The 17,207-nt window shown below is 44.6% G+C and overlaps 1 protein-coding gene across 2 annotated transcripts in view; it reads right to left on the reverse strand.

Annotated features, from left to right (window-relative positions):
• The window catches only part of LOC122541975 (complement C1q tumor necrosis factor-related protein 1-like), a 51,464-nt gene extending 38,437 nt beyond the window's left edge, over window positions 1-13,027 (reverse strand). The window contains exon 1 of one of the 2 annotated variants that reach the window (XM_087978102.1): window positions 12,896-13,027. In XM_087978102.1, coding sequence (XP_087834228.1) covers window positions 12,896-12,925 — 30 coding nt within the window. In that variant the 5' untranslated portion in view covers window positions 12,926-13,027. Of the gene's footprint in view, window positions 1-309; window positions 435-12,895 lie in introns of those variants that run through there. The other variant, XM_087978104.1, reaches the window with a different exon arrangement.
• Between the last annotated feature and the right edge of the window lie 4,180 nt (window positions 13,028-17,207).

Genomic DNA, 17,207 nt, shown 5'->3' on the forward strand with positions numbered 1-17,207 from the left:
CGGGGCTGGCCCAGCTACTGAAGCCCACACCTCAGCGAAAGAATCTAAACAAAACGGACAGTTACTGGTTTCTGTGAGCTGTCGCTGCCAAGTCTGTCCGAGAATTTCTCCTGCTCCAGTCCAACACCCACACAATCACCACGTCCCGAGGCCTGTGCAGCTCCTCCTCTTCAATCAGGGAGGAAGATTAACCAATGGATTGCTGGTCCCTTCGAGCCTGAAGCTACTGGAGTCACTCAGTCCTTAACCAGCAACAAAGCAGCTGTAGAAAAGACAACAGGAGGCAGAGAAATAAATGAAGACACTCACCCACTGAGGCTCTCTGGAATAAATCCCCCTCAAGCACGAGCAGAAAAATAGTATTTTTTTTCAAGAAATGGGATTATTTCTCTCGATTTCTTTTTACTCTCCACCCTGTTGCAAGAGAAAATAAGCGTTCAGTTCTTTTGCTTGGCTCTTGCTACTCAGTCCCTTGATTTTCGCTCCTTCCAGTCTGAAGACAACTGAGAGTCAAAGCAATGCATTAATTTGCTTGGCTCCAAATCTCTGCAGAGTCCTATATTTTCTTCCCAACTCCCTTCCTTTCTTCCCCTCCCTCACTCCTTCTCTCCCCGCTGCCTCTGTTCTTCACACATCTATCTCCTTCGGTGGGAATGTCTTTCCAAGAATTAAGAATCTGCTCTTGTTAGTTTGAGAGAGAGAGAGAGAGAGAGAGAAAAGGATCCTTAGAGTCAGCTGAAAATAGCAAGCTTGTTCTGTCTAATTGGTTTTATATTTTTTTTGGCAAAGTGGGTATTCTTTGACCTGAAGGGGAGGGGGGTGGTGGGAGGAGGGATAACAGAGTCTGCTGAGGTTTACAGGCCACACTATGTGTCTTTTTGGAGAGAAAGAAAGATCAAATCTTTAAGCTCAAAGTAAACTTTTTCCAGCTGCTTTTTATCTTAGTAAGATGAAAACCAGCTGTGTCTTTGTGGAGGAGGGGGAACGGAGTCCTGGAAACGATTCCATGACAATCTTACAGAAGCTGAACTCAGGCCTCCTTAGGCAGTAAGTACCAATGAAGAAAGGGTTGAAGGATTTGCATTGATTTAGCCTCTTCCCACGATCTCGGGAGGTTCCGAGGCAAGACAATGTTAACAGGCACTTCCTGAAACGTGGCCAGTGCAGAGGAAGAGTGCTCAACGACAATTTGTGCTGAAGCCAGTCGGGAGATGAATGTTGGTCAGCCTGGGAATCCTTTAGACCACCCTTAGGGACTGATGGACCCATTTGGCCCATCGAGTCTACACCCACTCTTTTACAGGCATCCCGCCCTGACCCACCTCTATAGCGCTGCATTCGCCATGGCTAACCCTTTGAGCCTGCACATCCCTGGACACTATGGGCAATTTCCCATGGCCAATCCACTCTAACCTGCACATCTTGGGACTCTGGGAGGAAACCCACACAGACACGGAGAGAACATGCAAATTCCACATAGACAGTCGCCCGAGGCTGGAATCGAACCCTGGGTCCCTGGTGCTGTGAGGTAGCAGTGCTAACCACTGAGCCACCATAGATTATCACTTCTGCCCACCATTTGGACACTGGTGGATTCAGACAGGAATCAGAACTGAGATAAAGAAATGGATCCCAAATTATTTCGGGCCTCACCCACTCAAAACAGAGGGATCCCAGAACCAGTTCAATTCGTCGATCAGGATTATAGCTGTGGACCGAGATAAGCTGCCTGTTTTAGAGATTTTGAAACAGTATCCTGAACAAAGAAGGATTGCAATTAAAATAAAACTTCCCACCGCAGCCAGACGGAATGTCAACACGGGTTTCAGATGATGAAGGGAGCTGATGGAATAAATTTCTCCGACTGGAAAACGCTGGGCTTGCATGTTTCTTAACGCTTGGAGCTGTAACAGGATATGTATGCACTGACTGTAAAAGGGTTTTGAGCCAAGATTGTGCTCAAGAAATGAATAAGAAAGCGCAACTCTGCGTGCTTTGGCTCAGGTCAGCCCTTTGACCTATCAGTTTGGACATTTTGGAGATGGTTGCAGACTGTTCAAAGCTTGATTTGACATAAGGAAAAATCCAAAGGAATAGCCACACTGCATTCAAGGCAGAACACTTAGAGGGGTGGGCGCACCTCCGTGCCACACATTTATTTAGACGGCCAATGTCAGGCAGACTGCAATAAATTCACCAGATCCTTTGGCTATTGCAGTGAGGTAGTTTTATGTTCCCCATTGTGGATTACAATCAGGGATAGGTTCCTCAACTTAGGAAACTACAGACTGCAAAGGTGTATTTTCACTCCTGCCGCTGGCACAGGTGAAATATTTTGCCACTTTACTTTTTGTGGGGTAATTTAGCACAGCAACAATAATAACCACATGTATGCTTTGTAAGCCCTTTGCCAGATCTACCTCCTGACTCCTCAGAGCCTGTCCACCATCTACAAGGCACAGGTCAGCAGTGTAATGGAATACTCCCCACTTGCCCTGGATGGGGGCAGCTCCAACAACGCTCAAGGAGCTTGACACCATCCAGGACAAAGCAGCCCCTCTTGAGTGGAGTCCCATTAACCACATTCAACTCTCACTTCCTCCTCCAACAGTGGTGCACATTGGCAGCAGTGCGTACCAGCTACAAGATGCACTGCACCAACTCACCCAGGCTCGTTTGACAGCACCTTCCAAACCCGCAACTTTGGCCAACTGGAACAACAAGGGCAGCAGATTCATGGGAAGACCACAAACTGTTGGTTCCTCTCTGAGTTTCACATCATCCTGACTTCAAAGTTGCCAAGTTAAAACCCTGCAGGCTGCTCCTGAAGGGCTCTGTGGGTGGTACCTATGTCACATGCATTGTGAGTGGCTCATCGTCATCTTTGGAAGGATGCAGCCTGGGTATAGCAGTCAATGAAGAAATAAACAGTTAAATATGTCTTCTTATCCCTTACAAAAGCTGGCATTGTTTTTAAAGGCCCAGACCAGGTAAAAGATTCTGAATGATTTGAGATGGGGATTGCAGGAAGCCAGGCAAATATGGCTGACTTTTATTTTACTTGTAGTTGTCAATCAGAGTCAAGTTCAGAGGGTCTATTCTCAAAGTGAAGGAAAATGGGAAATTTGGCAATATTACCTTAGGACATGTACTATCTTGGCACTGACACTATCTGGATGTTGGCACTATTTTGGCACCAACATTATCGAGACATTGGCACTATCTGGATGTTGAGTCTATATTGGCATTAACACTATCTAGGCATTGGCACTATCTTGGTTTTGGCACTATCTGGATGTTGACTTTATCTTGGCATCAACACCATCTGGACATTGGTACTATCTTAGCATTGAGAGTCATTTGGTGTCTCAATCCTTGCATGAGTAGATGGTGATGCTGTGGCAATATCACTGGCACAGTCATTGGGGGCCTGGGCTGATGGAAAGGATTCAAACCCAAACATGTCGAATTGCAGTTCATAAAATTTAGGTTGGTCTCACTGATAGCAACCATGGAATTAGCAATTAATATTAGGGAGGGATAACCTTACCTGATCTGGCCTAGGTGTGAGGTGCTAATCTGGTTGACTCTTAGCTGGCCTGAATCACTCAGTTTGAGGGAAATGTAGGATGGGAAGCTGGTCAATCAGGAATAGCCTGGTCAGTAATGATCGAATGAAGCATCAAGTAAATTGTCTGTTATTTGTCCCACTTAATAAACTGATGCATTGACTTTGATGGAACTGTGTTATCAGTGTGACGGTATAATGGGTGTACAGGTTAAAACTGCCTTCTCTATACAACAAAGGGAGCGGGGGAGGGTGGTTTGGTGTTTTGATTTTGTGGGATCATTTGAGCCGAAGGGTCTGTTTCCATGTTGTACATCTCTATGACTCTATGAAATGGAAGGTGAATTGACATTCATTGTTTTCAATGAGATTGAAGGTGGTGTGAAAGGATCTTAAAGCTTACTCTATCATCTCTGTTGATATAGTCAAAATTACATTGAATGTATTTTACACACTACCTCAACAACTCCTTCAAAGCCTCTGAGACTGCCATGCTCCTTTGATTCTGACCTCTTGCACACTCTCTTCCTTCCACATGGGCAGCTGAGCTTTCAGTTCCCTCCATGTAAATTCGAGAATTTCCTTCATGTGCTGCTCCATCTTTCTCTCTCCCACTTTCTCTCTGTCCTTTCTTTAATACACTCCTTAAATCCTACCTCATTGTCCAAGCTGTCAGCTCTCCGACCGTCCTTCTGGGATGCAGTATGAAATCTGAAAATGGTGCTATTCATCATTTAGATAAATGATTTGGATGAGAATTTAGGAGGGATGGTTAGTAAGTTTATAGATGACATCAAGATTGGCGGTGTAATGGACAGTAAAGAAGGTTATCTAGGAATACAGTGAGATTTTGGTCAACTGGTTGAGTGGGCTAATGGAGTTTAATTTAGATAATGCAAGGTCATAGTGGCATAGAGACATAGAGATGTACAGAACAGAAACAGACCCTTCAGTCCAACCCATCCATGCCGACCAGATATTCCAACCCAATCTAGTCCCACCTGCCAGCACCCGGCCCATATCCCTCCAAACCCTTCCTATTCATATACCTTTCCAAATGCTTTTTAATTGTTGCAATTGTATCAGCCTCCACCACTTCCTCTGGCAGCTCATTCCACACACGTACCACCCTCTGCATGAAAAAGTTGCCCCTTAGGTCTCTGTTATCTTTCCCCTCTCACCCTAAACCTATGCCCTCTAGTTCTGGACTCCCCCACCCCAGGGAAGACTTTGTGTATTTACCCTAACCATGCCCCTCACGATCTTATAAACCTCTCTAAGGTCAACCCTCAGCCTCCGATGCTCCAGGGAAAACAGCCCCAGCCTGTTTAGCCTCTCCCTATAGCTCAAATCCTCCAACCCTGGCAACATCCTTGTAAATCTTTTCTGAACCCTTTCAAGTTTCACAACATCCCTCCGATAGGAAGGAGACCAGAATTGCACGCAATATTCCAAAAGTGGCCTAACCAATGTCCTGTACAGCCACAACATGACCTCCCAACTCCTGTACTCAATGCTCTGACCAATAAAAGAAAGCATACCAAATGCCTTCTTCACTACCTTATCTATCTGCGACTCTACTTTCAAGGAGCAATGAACCTGCACTTAAAGGTCTCTTTGTTCAGCAACACACCCTAGGACCTTACCATTAAGTGTATAAGTCCTGCTTAGATTTGCTTTCCCAAAATGCAGCACCTCACATTTATCTGTATTAAACACATCTGTGACTCCTCAGCCCATTGGCCCATCTGATCAAGCTCCCGTTGTAATCTGAGGTAACCTTCTTCGCTGTCCACTACGCCTCCAATTTTGGTGTCATCTACAAACTTACTAACTATACCTCCTAATGTTCACATCCAAATATAAATAACAAAAAGGAGTGGACCTAACACTGATCCTTGACACACACAGCTGGTTACATTCTGGAAAACAATCCACCATCACTATCCTCCGTCTTCTACCTTTGAGCCAGTTCTGTATCCAAATGGCTAGTTCTCTCTGTATTCCATGAAATCTAACCTTGCTAATCAGTCTACCATGGGGAACCTTGTCAAACCCCTTATTGAAGTCCATATAGATAATGTCCTCTCATCAATCCTTTTTGTTACTTCTTCAAAAAACTTAATCAAGTTTGTGAGACATGATTTCCCACACACAAAGCCATGTTCACTATCCCTAATCAGTCCTTGCCTTTCCAAATACATGTAAATCCTGTCCCTCAGGATTCCCTCCAATAACTTGCCCACCACCAACATCAGGCTCACCAGTATATAGTTCCCTGTCTTGTTCTTATCATCTTTCTTAAATAGTGGCACCACGTTAGCCAACCTCCAGTCTTTTGGCACCTCACCTGTGACTGTTGATGATACAAAGAGCCCAGCAATCATTTCCCTAGCTTCCCACAGAGTTTGAGGGTACACCTGATCAGGTGCTGGGGAATTTATCCACCTTTATATGTTTCAAGACATCCAGCACTTCCTCCTGCGTAATATGGACATTTTTCAAGATGTCACCATTTATTTCCCTACAGTCTATGTGGTTGCATTTTGGTTGGTCAAACCAGGGCAGCACTTGCACAGTAAATGGTAGAGCCCTGGGGAATGTTATAAAACAAGAAGAGATCCAAGGGTACAGGTTCATAGCCCCTTGAAAGTGGAATCACAAGTAGATAGGGTGGTGAAGAAGGCTTTTGGCATGCTTACTTTCATTGGTCAGAGCATTGAGTATAGTTGTTGGGTTATCTTGTTGCAGCTGTGTGCAGTTCTGGTCACCCTACTATAGAAAGGATACTATTAAACTTAAAAAAGGACAGAAAAGATTTACTAGGATGCGACCTGGACTGGAAGGTTTGAGACTGGATAGACTGGGACTTTTTACCCAGGAGCATAGGCGACTGAAGGGTGACCTTCTAGAGATGTATAAAATCTTGAGAAGTATCGGTAAGGTGGATAGCTGACAGCTTTTCCTCATGGTAGGAGAGTCTAAAACTAGAATCGATAGGTTTAAAGCTACAAGGGAGAGAAACAAAAGTGCCCGGACACAATTTTTTCACATAGAGGGCGGGGAGTGTCTGGAATGGGCTGCCTGAGGTAGTGGTGGAGGCGAGTACAATTTTGCCATTTGAGAATCATTTGTGCTGGTACATGCATGGAGGAATATGGACCAAACGCAGGCAAATGGGACTAGATTAATTGTAAAAACTAGGCAACATGGACAAGTTAGGCTGAAGGGTCTGGTTACATGCTGTAAATCTCTATGAGAGCTGTAGGGCTGATGGGGAGCAGTAGGACTTGGGTAAGATTTGAACCTCGGATGTGAATTAATAATTTGAGATGATGAAGTGACTGGGCACCAATGTCTACGTAATTTCCTAATCAACCCGTTCAGAGATATTATTATACGCCTCTGGAGTGAGAGGGACTTGAACTCAGGCCTCTGAGGTCAGAGGCAGGGACACTATCATTGTACTACAAGAGCCCCCTCTGCGCCAATGTCTATTGATACCAGCATTATTATTTACACCTGAAAGAAGGTTAGGCCACCCAGAGACAGTCACCTTGTACTCATAACCACCACCTTGCCAACTGGAGATCTTTCATTTGGTCTTGATCATAAGTCAAATGCTCTAGTCCCTGGTTGTATCCAATCCAGAGTGATTTGCAGAGGTCTACCACTGCACCAGCTATCTTTCAAAGGGCATGAGTTTCAGGTTTTAATGGTGGAAATTAGTGAAGAGAAAGAGGCTTAGAAAATTCTCAGCTCAATTCATAGCGAATGGGCAGAAAATCAAGTCCATGTGTGTACTGTAAGGAGATATCCCAGGCACTAGAGAGCTCAGTAACATCTGTAGCAAAAAGGAAATCTATAAAACAGCTTCAGGACCTCATAAAAATTGGACAGGGCAATTACATCTGAAGCATAACATGCATTTTGTAATATTGCATGTTCATTGGCCAATCCGTTGCCACTGCCATTCACCCATGTTCCCCATCAATTTGGGCACAACATGGATATTGTACGTTCTTTTTGCGAGCCGTTGGATTAGCTCAAAGATGCAAAAACAAAGCGACCAAACAAATGTGTTTGTGCATATCTGCTTTCCCATGGGGAGGGGGCAAAGGAAGGACAAGGCCCAATCTCTGCTGGGATTCCAAAGAGAAACAGGAAAGACCATTTAGCTGTGGAATGTGTTCTGCCATTCAATGCAATTATGATTATCTGTGACCTAGCCTCATAGAGCTGCGTCTGGGCCCATATCCATGTTAAGAAAATCTAACAACCTCAGTTTGAAAATTAAATATTAATCTTACCAAGTGATGAAAAAAAGCTCCAATTCCCACCACTTTTACCTCAAAGAAAGGTTTCTTAGATTCACCCCTGAAAAGTCCAGCTCTCGATTATGTGCCCTCATTCTAGTTTTTTTTTAACCTGTGGAAATAGTCGCTCCCTATCCTCCCTAACACTTTAATATCTTGAAAACGTCAATCAACTTATCCTTCAACCATCTATAATTCGGGGAGTACAACCCATTCTGGTTTAAAAGGTCCTCATAGCTTCTTCCACTTTGTTCTGGTGAATTTACACTGTGCTCCCTCTGAGGCTTGTATGTGGAATGTAAATCGAGGAGCCAGTTCGCGCAGTTGGTTTGATGGCTAGTGTATGGTTCAGAATAATACCTACAACGAAGGTTTGATTCCCGTTTCAATAAGACTGGAAGAAAAAGGAACAGGAGTAGACCATTCAGCCCCTCAAACATGCTCCACCATTCACTGGGATCATAGCTGATCTGATTGCGTTCCTCACCTGCCCTTTCCCCAGACAGCAGAAGTTAATGAGAAACCACCACGGGCAAAAGCTTCCTAGACACAGCTCAGGGTAAAGGATCAGAAGATGATCAGATAAGAATATGATTTCAGAATGGAATGGAATTCAAATCAAGAGTGTACATGTCAAAAATACATTCTTTAGAGCAAATTCAACACGCAGTTAGTGTTCCTCGATCATTCATACCCATATTTCCCTATTTCTGCCTGATTTGTTCAATTGTTCTGTGTTTGATTATGTGAATGTGTTTACTATTGATGCTCACTGTGTTTGATTAGTTAAGCCTGGATTGGAGACTGAGGAACGAGTGCCATATTTATAGAGTCATAGAGATCTACAGCATAGAAAAAGGTTCTTCCCCCAATCATGTCTGCACCGTTCGAATACTACTAAATATTCGAATCCCATTTTTAAGCACTTAGCGCATAGCCTTGTATGGCTTAACAGTGCAAGTGAACATCTAAGTTCACTCCCTTCACCACCTCAGTAGCAGCAGGGTGTACTATCTACAAGATGCACTGCAGAAATTCACCAAAGATCCTCAGACAGCACCTTCCAAACCCATGACCACTTCCATCTCGAAGGATAAGGGCAACAGATACATGGGAACACCACCACCTTCAAATTCCCCTCCAAGGCACTCACCATCCTGATTTGGAAATATATCACCGTTCCTTCATAGTCTCTAGGTCAAAATCCTGGAATTCCCTCCTTCATGGCATTGTGGGTCAACCACTGCACATGGACTGCAACGGTTCAAGAAGGCAGCTAGGGATAGGCAGTAAATGCTGGCCCAGCCAGCGACACCCACATCCCACAGATGAATAAATAAACAAGAACTTCGCAAATGTGTTAAGGTTTCTGACTCTCCCATGCTTACAAGCAGTCAGTTCCGGATTCCCAACACCCTCTGGGTGAAAAAGGTATTTCCTCACATCTCCTCTGAACCTGTACCCCTGAGATATCACATATACAAAAACTGGAACTATTTTCTTGGTAAGTATGGACTTATATCCAGAACAGAAAATGTGTTGCTGGAAAAGCGCAGCAGGTCAGGCAGCATCCCAGGAACAGGAGAATCGACGTTTCGGGCATAAGCCCTTCTTCAGGAATGAGGAAAGTGTGTCCAGCAGGCTAAGATAAAAGGTAGGGAGGAGGGACTTGGGGGAGGGGCATTGGAAATGCGATAGGTGGATGGAGGTCAAGGTGAGGGTGATAGGCCGGAGTGGGGTGGGGGCGGAGAGGTCAGGAAGAAGATTGCAGGTTTGGAAGGCGGTGCTGAGTTCGAGGGATTTGACTGAGACAAGGTGGGGGGAGGGGAAATGAGGAAACTGGAGAAATCTGAGTTCATCCCTTGTGGTTGGAGAGTTCCCAGGCAGAAGATCCAGAACAGTCTTTCTATAACTAGTTTTCAGAGATGATCCATCTTCACTTTGGGCTCTATAGAACAGCTGCAAATTTTAAAATTACATTCATCTCTTATGGCCTAATGAATGGGACACCATTTCAGTGGACCTTAGATTTTTGATTAGATTAGATTCCCTACAGTGCGGAAACAGGCCCTTCGGCCCAACCAGCCCTCTGAAGAGTAATCCACACAGTCCCATTTCCCTCTGACTAATGCACTATGGGCAATTTAGCATGGTCAATTCACCTAACTGCATCTGTGGACTGTGGGAGGAGATCAGAGCAAACCCACGCAGACACAGGATAGAATATGCAAACTCCACACAGACAGTCGCCCGAGACTGGGATCAAACCCTAGTGCTGTAAGGCAGCTGTGCTAACCACTGAGCCACCATGCCACTCTTCTTAAATTGTCATAGGTAATGGCATTTAAAAGGCATTGATACCTTTGTTACAAATTCAGGTTAGATGAAAATCTGCTGATGATGTCGTGCAAAGTGACGAGGGCTGTGGCATTTTGAAACTGCATTGTGCATTTTGTCCACTGGTGCCTGCCATATACGCATGTAACAGTGGGGGCAGTCTGCTGGGAAGGCAGGATAAGGAATCCACGTCTTAAGACCTTGTACAGTTTGAATTGCAAATGCCTTGGGTCAATTACATAACAGTTTCTGTCCCAAGAGCTTCACACGGGTAAACTTTGCCAGTTGGAATCTCCCCTCGCTTCTTTATCACAGTTGCTGACTGAAACTGATTTGCCTTGCCAAACACACTGGCTGATCCATTATCTCAGAAAATCTGGAAAGAGGCATTGAATTGCAAAAGCAGATGAATTGCAGCTAAAGCTTAATTAATGGTTGAATCAGCCCCATTTGGAGCCAATGTCCAGTTTTGAACGCTGCAAATTAGGATGGTTGAGGCTTTCAAGAAACCGAAGGGTAGATATACTGGAATGCTACCAGCAATGAGAGAATTCGCGGATATTGAGGGGAGGGGGTGAGACAAATTCAAATGTGCTCTTTATCCTCAAGGGGTTAAGGGGAGATTTGATAGAGATGTTCAAGATCATGAGGATTTTGTGAGAGCAAATAATGAGAAATGTTTCTAGGAACTGAAAATTTGGTAACCAGCGGGTAGAGACGGGAGGTAAGTTCCAAAAAGGAAAGCCACAAGTGACATGAGAAAGCATATTTTTGAAGGACAAGAGTGTGTGATCTGGAATGCACTGCCTGAAAGCGTTACAGCAGTAATAATGTTTAAAAGCAGATCAAATAAATCTGAGGGGGAGTCACTGACAAGGCTATGGGAAAAATGTAGACAAATTGGATTATTCTTTCAAAGAGACAGGTCCAGGTATGATGAGTTGAATGGCCTGAACCATTCTATGATTCCGTGATGAATAAATTACACTGTGATAAGAACAAAGCTGGGTTCATTAATGTGCTTCAGTCTTGCCAGAATTAGGCTCAAAATATATATTTTTAAAAATTCATTCACAGGATGTGGGCATCACTAGCTGACCTAGTAATCATTATCTGTCCCTAATTACTGTGGAGAGGTGTTACAGAGTCATACAGCAGGGAAACAGACCCTTTAGTCCATTTTCTCTACACTGATCAGACATCCCAATCAGACCCAGTCCCATTTGCCAGCACTTGGCCCATGTCCCTCTAAACCCTTTCTATTCATGTACCCATCCAGATGCCTTTTAAATGCTGTAATTGCACCAGCCTCCACTACTTTGTGAGGTTAGCGCTGCTGCCTCACAACGCCAGAGACCCGGGTTCAATTCCCGCCTCAGGCGACCGACTGTGTGGAGTTTGCACGTTCTCCCCGTGTCTGCGTGGGTTTCCTCCGGGTGCTCCGGTTTCCTCCCACAGTCCAAAGATGTGCAGGTCAGGTGAATTGGCCATGCTAAATTGCCCGTAGTGTTAGGTAAGGGGTACATGTAGGGGTATGGATGGGTTGCGCTTCGGCGGGGCGGTGTGGACTTGTTGGGCCAAAGGGCCTGTTTCCACACTGTAAGTAATCTAATCTAATCTAATCTAATCTAATCTAATCTAATCTAATCTAATCTACTTCTAGTGTTGACCTGCTTTCTTGAACCACTGCAGTCCATGCGAGGCAGGTACAACCCACCCTGTAGCTCGGGACAGACATCCAGCATTTTGACCCAGTGGAAGTGAATGAATTAGTCAATGGAAGAAGGACAAGCAGAAATATCGATTTGAGGCCAGAATCGTGATGTTACTGATGATGGAGGTAGGCTAAAGGGCCTGAATGGCCTGGAGGGCCTTGACCACACGCTCTGTGGCTTGATGGCGGGGACCTTGGTGACATTCCCATTCATCTGCTGCCCCTTTTCCTTCTCAAGGCCGGAGGTCATGGATTTGGAAGGTGGTGTCAAAGAAACGTCAACCAGAATCTATCCAAAGTTGTCAAATGAGCAGACGGTTACTTGCATGCAATCGTCCGAACGGTGCTTCACAGGTGGTCGCAACGCGTGCCCCATCGTAACAACAGTAAAAAATGCTTCTGGGTGTCTTTGTTACGCCAATTAACCTCACGTCTCTGTCTTCTGGTTACCAGCCACTGTGTCACTGGAAACAGTTTCTGTCACATTAGGGATTGACTGAGTTCCAGGGAACACTCTTCCAAAGAATCCCAAGCAAACATTGCAACGTTGTCCTCAGCAATAAACTAGCACCACCGCTTTCAATTTCAGACTTTCAGTGTGGTTTTCAAATTTTGCTGTCTGCTCGGGCTCATATAATGCCGTGATATCATTGTCTATCTGTCCAAACAGCTTTTATGCATTCTTACTTCAGGGCAGTCCCCTCACTTCAACATGGATCAGCAAACAAATACATTGGCAGCCGTTATGGGGTTAACGCAGCTGAGATCTCTCAGCTGAGAGAGCACTGAGCTGAAGAAAAACTGGGCCACTGCTCCTCTCGAAGTCCTGTGTCGGCAAATTCAAAACATCAAACTGTCTGCAAAATATCCCCTGTAGTGCCCCATCGTTCCGAATTTCGTACAGAAATACAGGAGAAAAATAGATGATTGAAGAGTGAAAAACAAGTCACCAGTCCTTACCTTTAAGGCAGTCAAGCTGTGCTTTAGCATACGTGTACCCACATGTGGTTTTAATCACATCGCCGGAAACAAACTAAGATCATTAGGAACAGTCTGCCGAGTATATAGAGTGGAGGGAACACAGGCATATTTTATAATATGGGAGCAATTTGTCGTCAGTCAATCAGCTGTTAACTCCTGGAGGACAGGGCTAAACACTGATGTCAGATAGCAAGAGATGGATCAGTTATTGCATGCTAAGGAAATGAGATTGGAAGACAGTCCAAGGTTTGTCACTGGTTCATTGGGTTCAGAGCAGCAACAGCAATCATTTTCATTTGTATAGCACCATTATTAGAGTCAGAGAGTCATAGAACATGGAAACAGACCCTTCGGTCCAACCAATCCATGCCAACCATAATCCCAAACTAAACTAGTCCCACTTACCTCCATATCCTCCATACATTTCTCATTCATGTACTTATCGAAATGTCTTTTAAACATAGTAACTATACAATGAGATTGCCTGGGTTGTGGAGTGGGGGGGGAGGTTGAGCTATAGAGAGAGGCTGAATAGGCTGGGGCTGTTTTCCCTGGAGCATCAGGTTTATAAAATCATGAGGGGCACGGATAGGGTGAATAGACAAGGTCGTTTTCCCAGGGTAGAGAAACCCAAAACTAGAGGGCATAGGTTTAAGGTGAGGTGGGGGGGAAAGATATCAAAGGGACCTTAGGGGAAACATTTTCACACAGAGAGTGGTATGTGTATGGAATGAGCTGCCAGAGGAAGTGGTGGAGACTGGTACAATTACAACATTTAAAAGTCACCTGGATGGGCATATGAGCAGGAAGAGTTTAGAGGGATATGGGCCAAATGCTGGCAAATGGGACAAGATTAATATAGTCAGCTTGGATGAGTTGCACCGATGCTGTGCTCTATGACTCTATGACACCCTTCTTCTGGAAGTTCATTCCACATATGAACCACCTTCTGTGTAAAAAAAATTGCTCCTCATGTCTTTTTAAAATGTCCTCTCACCTTAAAAACATACCCCTAGTCTTAAAATCCTCCACCCTATGGAAAAGATGCCTGCCTTGTCTATACTCCTCATGATTCTATAAACCTCTACAAGGTCACCCCTTAACCTACTACGCTCCAGCGAAATAATTGCAGCCTCTCCAGCCTCTTCTCATAACTCAGACCTTCCGTATCCGGAAACATTCTGGTTAATCTCTTCTGAGTCCTTTCCAACTTAACGATATCCATCCTAGGGCCATCAGAACTGGAGACACAGCTCCAGAAGAGGCCTTGCCAAGGCCCTGTAAAACCTCAGCATGAGTCATCCCTCTCAGAAGCCTTATTGAAATCGGGCATGCTGGTTCCCAAAGGCTTCGTCAAAGAGGTTTAAGGAGCAACTTATAGATGGTTTGTCAAAGCTTTGGGTTAAAGTGGTTAAAGGCAAATCATCCCAGATCAATAGAGCAGTGAACTATACTGGTAGAGGTTATCATGCTACCACTTCTGTAGTGGAGAAAGTGAGGACTGCAGATGCTGGATATCAGAGCTGAAAATGTGTTGCTGGAAAAGCGCAGCAGGTCAGGCAGCATCCAAGGAACAGGAGAATCGACGTTTTGGGCATAAATCCTGAAGAAGGGCTTGTGCCCTAAAAGGTCGATTCTCCTGTTCCTTGGATGCTGCCTGACCTGCTGCGCTTTTCCAGCAACACATTTTCACCGCTTCTGCAGTGCTTGGGTTAGACTGAATAGTGAACACTGCACAGAGTTCTCATTGAAATATAAGAAGGAAAAGGTTTAATACTGGGAGCAGTGATGATATGAGTAACCAGGCTAATCTCTAGTGTTGAGGAGAAAGTGAGGTCTGCAGATGCTGGAGATCAGAGATGGAAATGTGTTGCTGGAAAAGCGCAGCAGGTCAGACAGCATCTAGGGAACAGGAGAATCGACGTTTCGGGCATTAGCCCTTCCTGAAGAAGGGCTAATGCCCGAAACGTCAATTCTCCTGTTCCCTAGATGCTGCCTGACCTGCTGCGCTTTTCCAGCAACACATTTCCATCTCTAATCTCTAGTGTTAAAGATCTACGCTCATGAGGAAAACGCTCAAAGAAACTTTGAGCTGTTTTGTCTCTGTGTATCCTTTAAAACTCACAATAGTTTTCCAGTTTCTCATGTTTAAGAATTGCTAGGCTTCTCTAATGGAATTATATTATGAATTAATATTTTCTCTGCTTAACGCGCTGGCCGAATTCAAGACGACCCCTTTGGATGTCTTAGTTTTCAAATGAGACACACTGAGAGGGGATGACACTGAAGTACATCAGGGGAACATCATTAGCAATGTCAGATATTAATACAACATAATTTCAAACAGCATGATAAGATAGCATGTAAAGCTCATAAAAGGTCTTCTTATTCACCTTGTCCATGGGAGGTGACATCTCAGGTGAGATGGTTTCTCAGTTTTAATTGCCCCTTGAGAAGGCAGTGGGGAGCAACTTGCTTGAACTGCTATAGTCCATATGCTGTAGGTGGACCCACAGTTGGTTCCACAAGGAAGTAACATGAAATGGTAAGGTCACTATAGTCTAACCAAATCGTGGGCCTGCTCTCTCATTAGAGAGAGACAATTAGTGGTGGTTTAACCTGAGGGTCACCATGCATCAGGCAAGGGGAGAGGTTGAGAAGTACAATCCTTCATGGTAACCTCAGCCAGTGTGGGAATTGAACCCCTGCTGTTAGCATTACACTGTATTGCAAACCAACTAACTGACCTCCCTTTGGTTATCATGAAGGACTCTGCTTCTCAACCTCTGCCCTAATCTGAGGCCTGGTGACCCACAGGTAAAATCACTACCAGTCATCTCTCTCTCTCTCTCTCTCTCTCTCTGTAATGAGGGAGCAGCCCTTTGGTTCTCTGGGACTATGGTGACTTCATTTTAATGTGAAAACAACATAGCGATTTATACCATTTACATATAGCCTCACAAAAGCATCTAAGTGTGTAACATGATCTATTTTTGAGACTTGGTGGCTGTTTCAGTTTAGGTTAATGTGACGATGATTTTAGACAAAGCAAGATCCCACACTTAGCAATAAAATAAATGGTCCATCTTGGGGTTGGGGGTGGTCTGAGAGTCCTGTTGAGGTTGTGGTGTGTTCAGTGTTGGGGAGTGATTGGTAGCTAAACCACAAAGTGGCTCTCCCAAAGGAGGTGTTGTTATTCACAGGACATTAAACCAAGGCTGTGCGTGTCTGCCCCAGGTGAATATCGAAGATTCTACAGTCACGACTGCAGGATATGCCCCCCTCCCCACTCCTGTGTCCTGGTCCATATCCTCTGGCCTTTGGCCACAGCATTGAACCAGGTGACTTGGCCACCATCATGGTGGTTCCTCTGTGCCAGTTCACTGTGAAAATCAGATGCAATGTGTTTTATAGATTACACCATTTCAAAAATGGCTTCATTGGCTGTAAAGTGTTTTGGGACATTCTTAAGGTCATACAAGGCACTAGCTCAGTGCAAACTTTTCTTTCTTTCTGGACCTGAAGCTTAAAACCATTCACTGATGTTCGTCATAGTAGCTCCCTGAAACAGAATTCTGTTCTCGAGGGGCTGTTTCCAAGGATACACACCAAGACAAATATCAATTGTGCCTGGCTGAATCAGTGAAAGGATTCAGCCAGTGAAATCTGTCTTCCCAAAACTTGTTGCTTTCCCAAAATGAATGTGAGTATGAATTTCAAGTATGTGACTTGATTGATAGAGGTTGGAGTTGGGGGAAGGTATAGTGGCTTGGGCACTCTCTGAGCTTACCGTGCATCTGAAGGTGTCTTCGGTGGCCTTGACCACTGGGGTGAGTTAATTGAATCTCTGACACAACACAACATCCAAGTCTGTGGGGCTTTGAAAGGGTTGAGGTCAGTATCTGCTCCCAGTGACAATGCAGGGCTTCCTTCCTTTCCATGCATTTGGGATATCTCTCACTCTTTCTACCCTCTTCCAGTAAGACCTCCAGTACAATATCCAACAGCATTAAGAGTCCGCAATCTTCTGCGTTGCACCACTCATCCTTTTCCAGGCCTGACCCCCTTAGATCATAACTCCCAGTATTTGTTCCAGTCAGCACGTGTATACACCTTTGAGAAATGCAAGTCATCTTTAAGTAGGGCTAACCACTCACAGTACTAGCTTTGTACTGTTATTGATCTAATGCTGATGGTACAGCTTGATACTACATTTCTATTGTATTCTATTAAGTAAGGCCACACAAGACTCACATTCTTCCTGCATGATGAATACTACAGCGGGGTCTGG

Source organism: Chiloscyllium plagiosum, unplaced genomic scaffold, assembly GCF_037043375.1.
Source record: "Chiloscyllium plagiosum isolate Xiang-an unplaced genomic scaffold, Cpla_swu_hap1 HiC_scaffold_33, whole genome shotgun sequence".
Lineage (NCBI taxonomy): Eukaryota > Metazoa > Chordata > Chondrichthyes > Orectolobiformes > Hemiscylliidae > Chiloscyllium > Chiloscyllium plagiosum.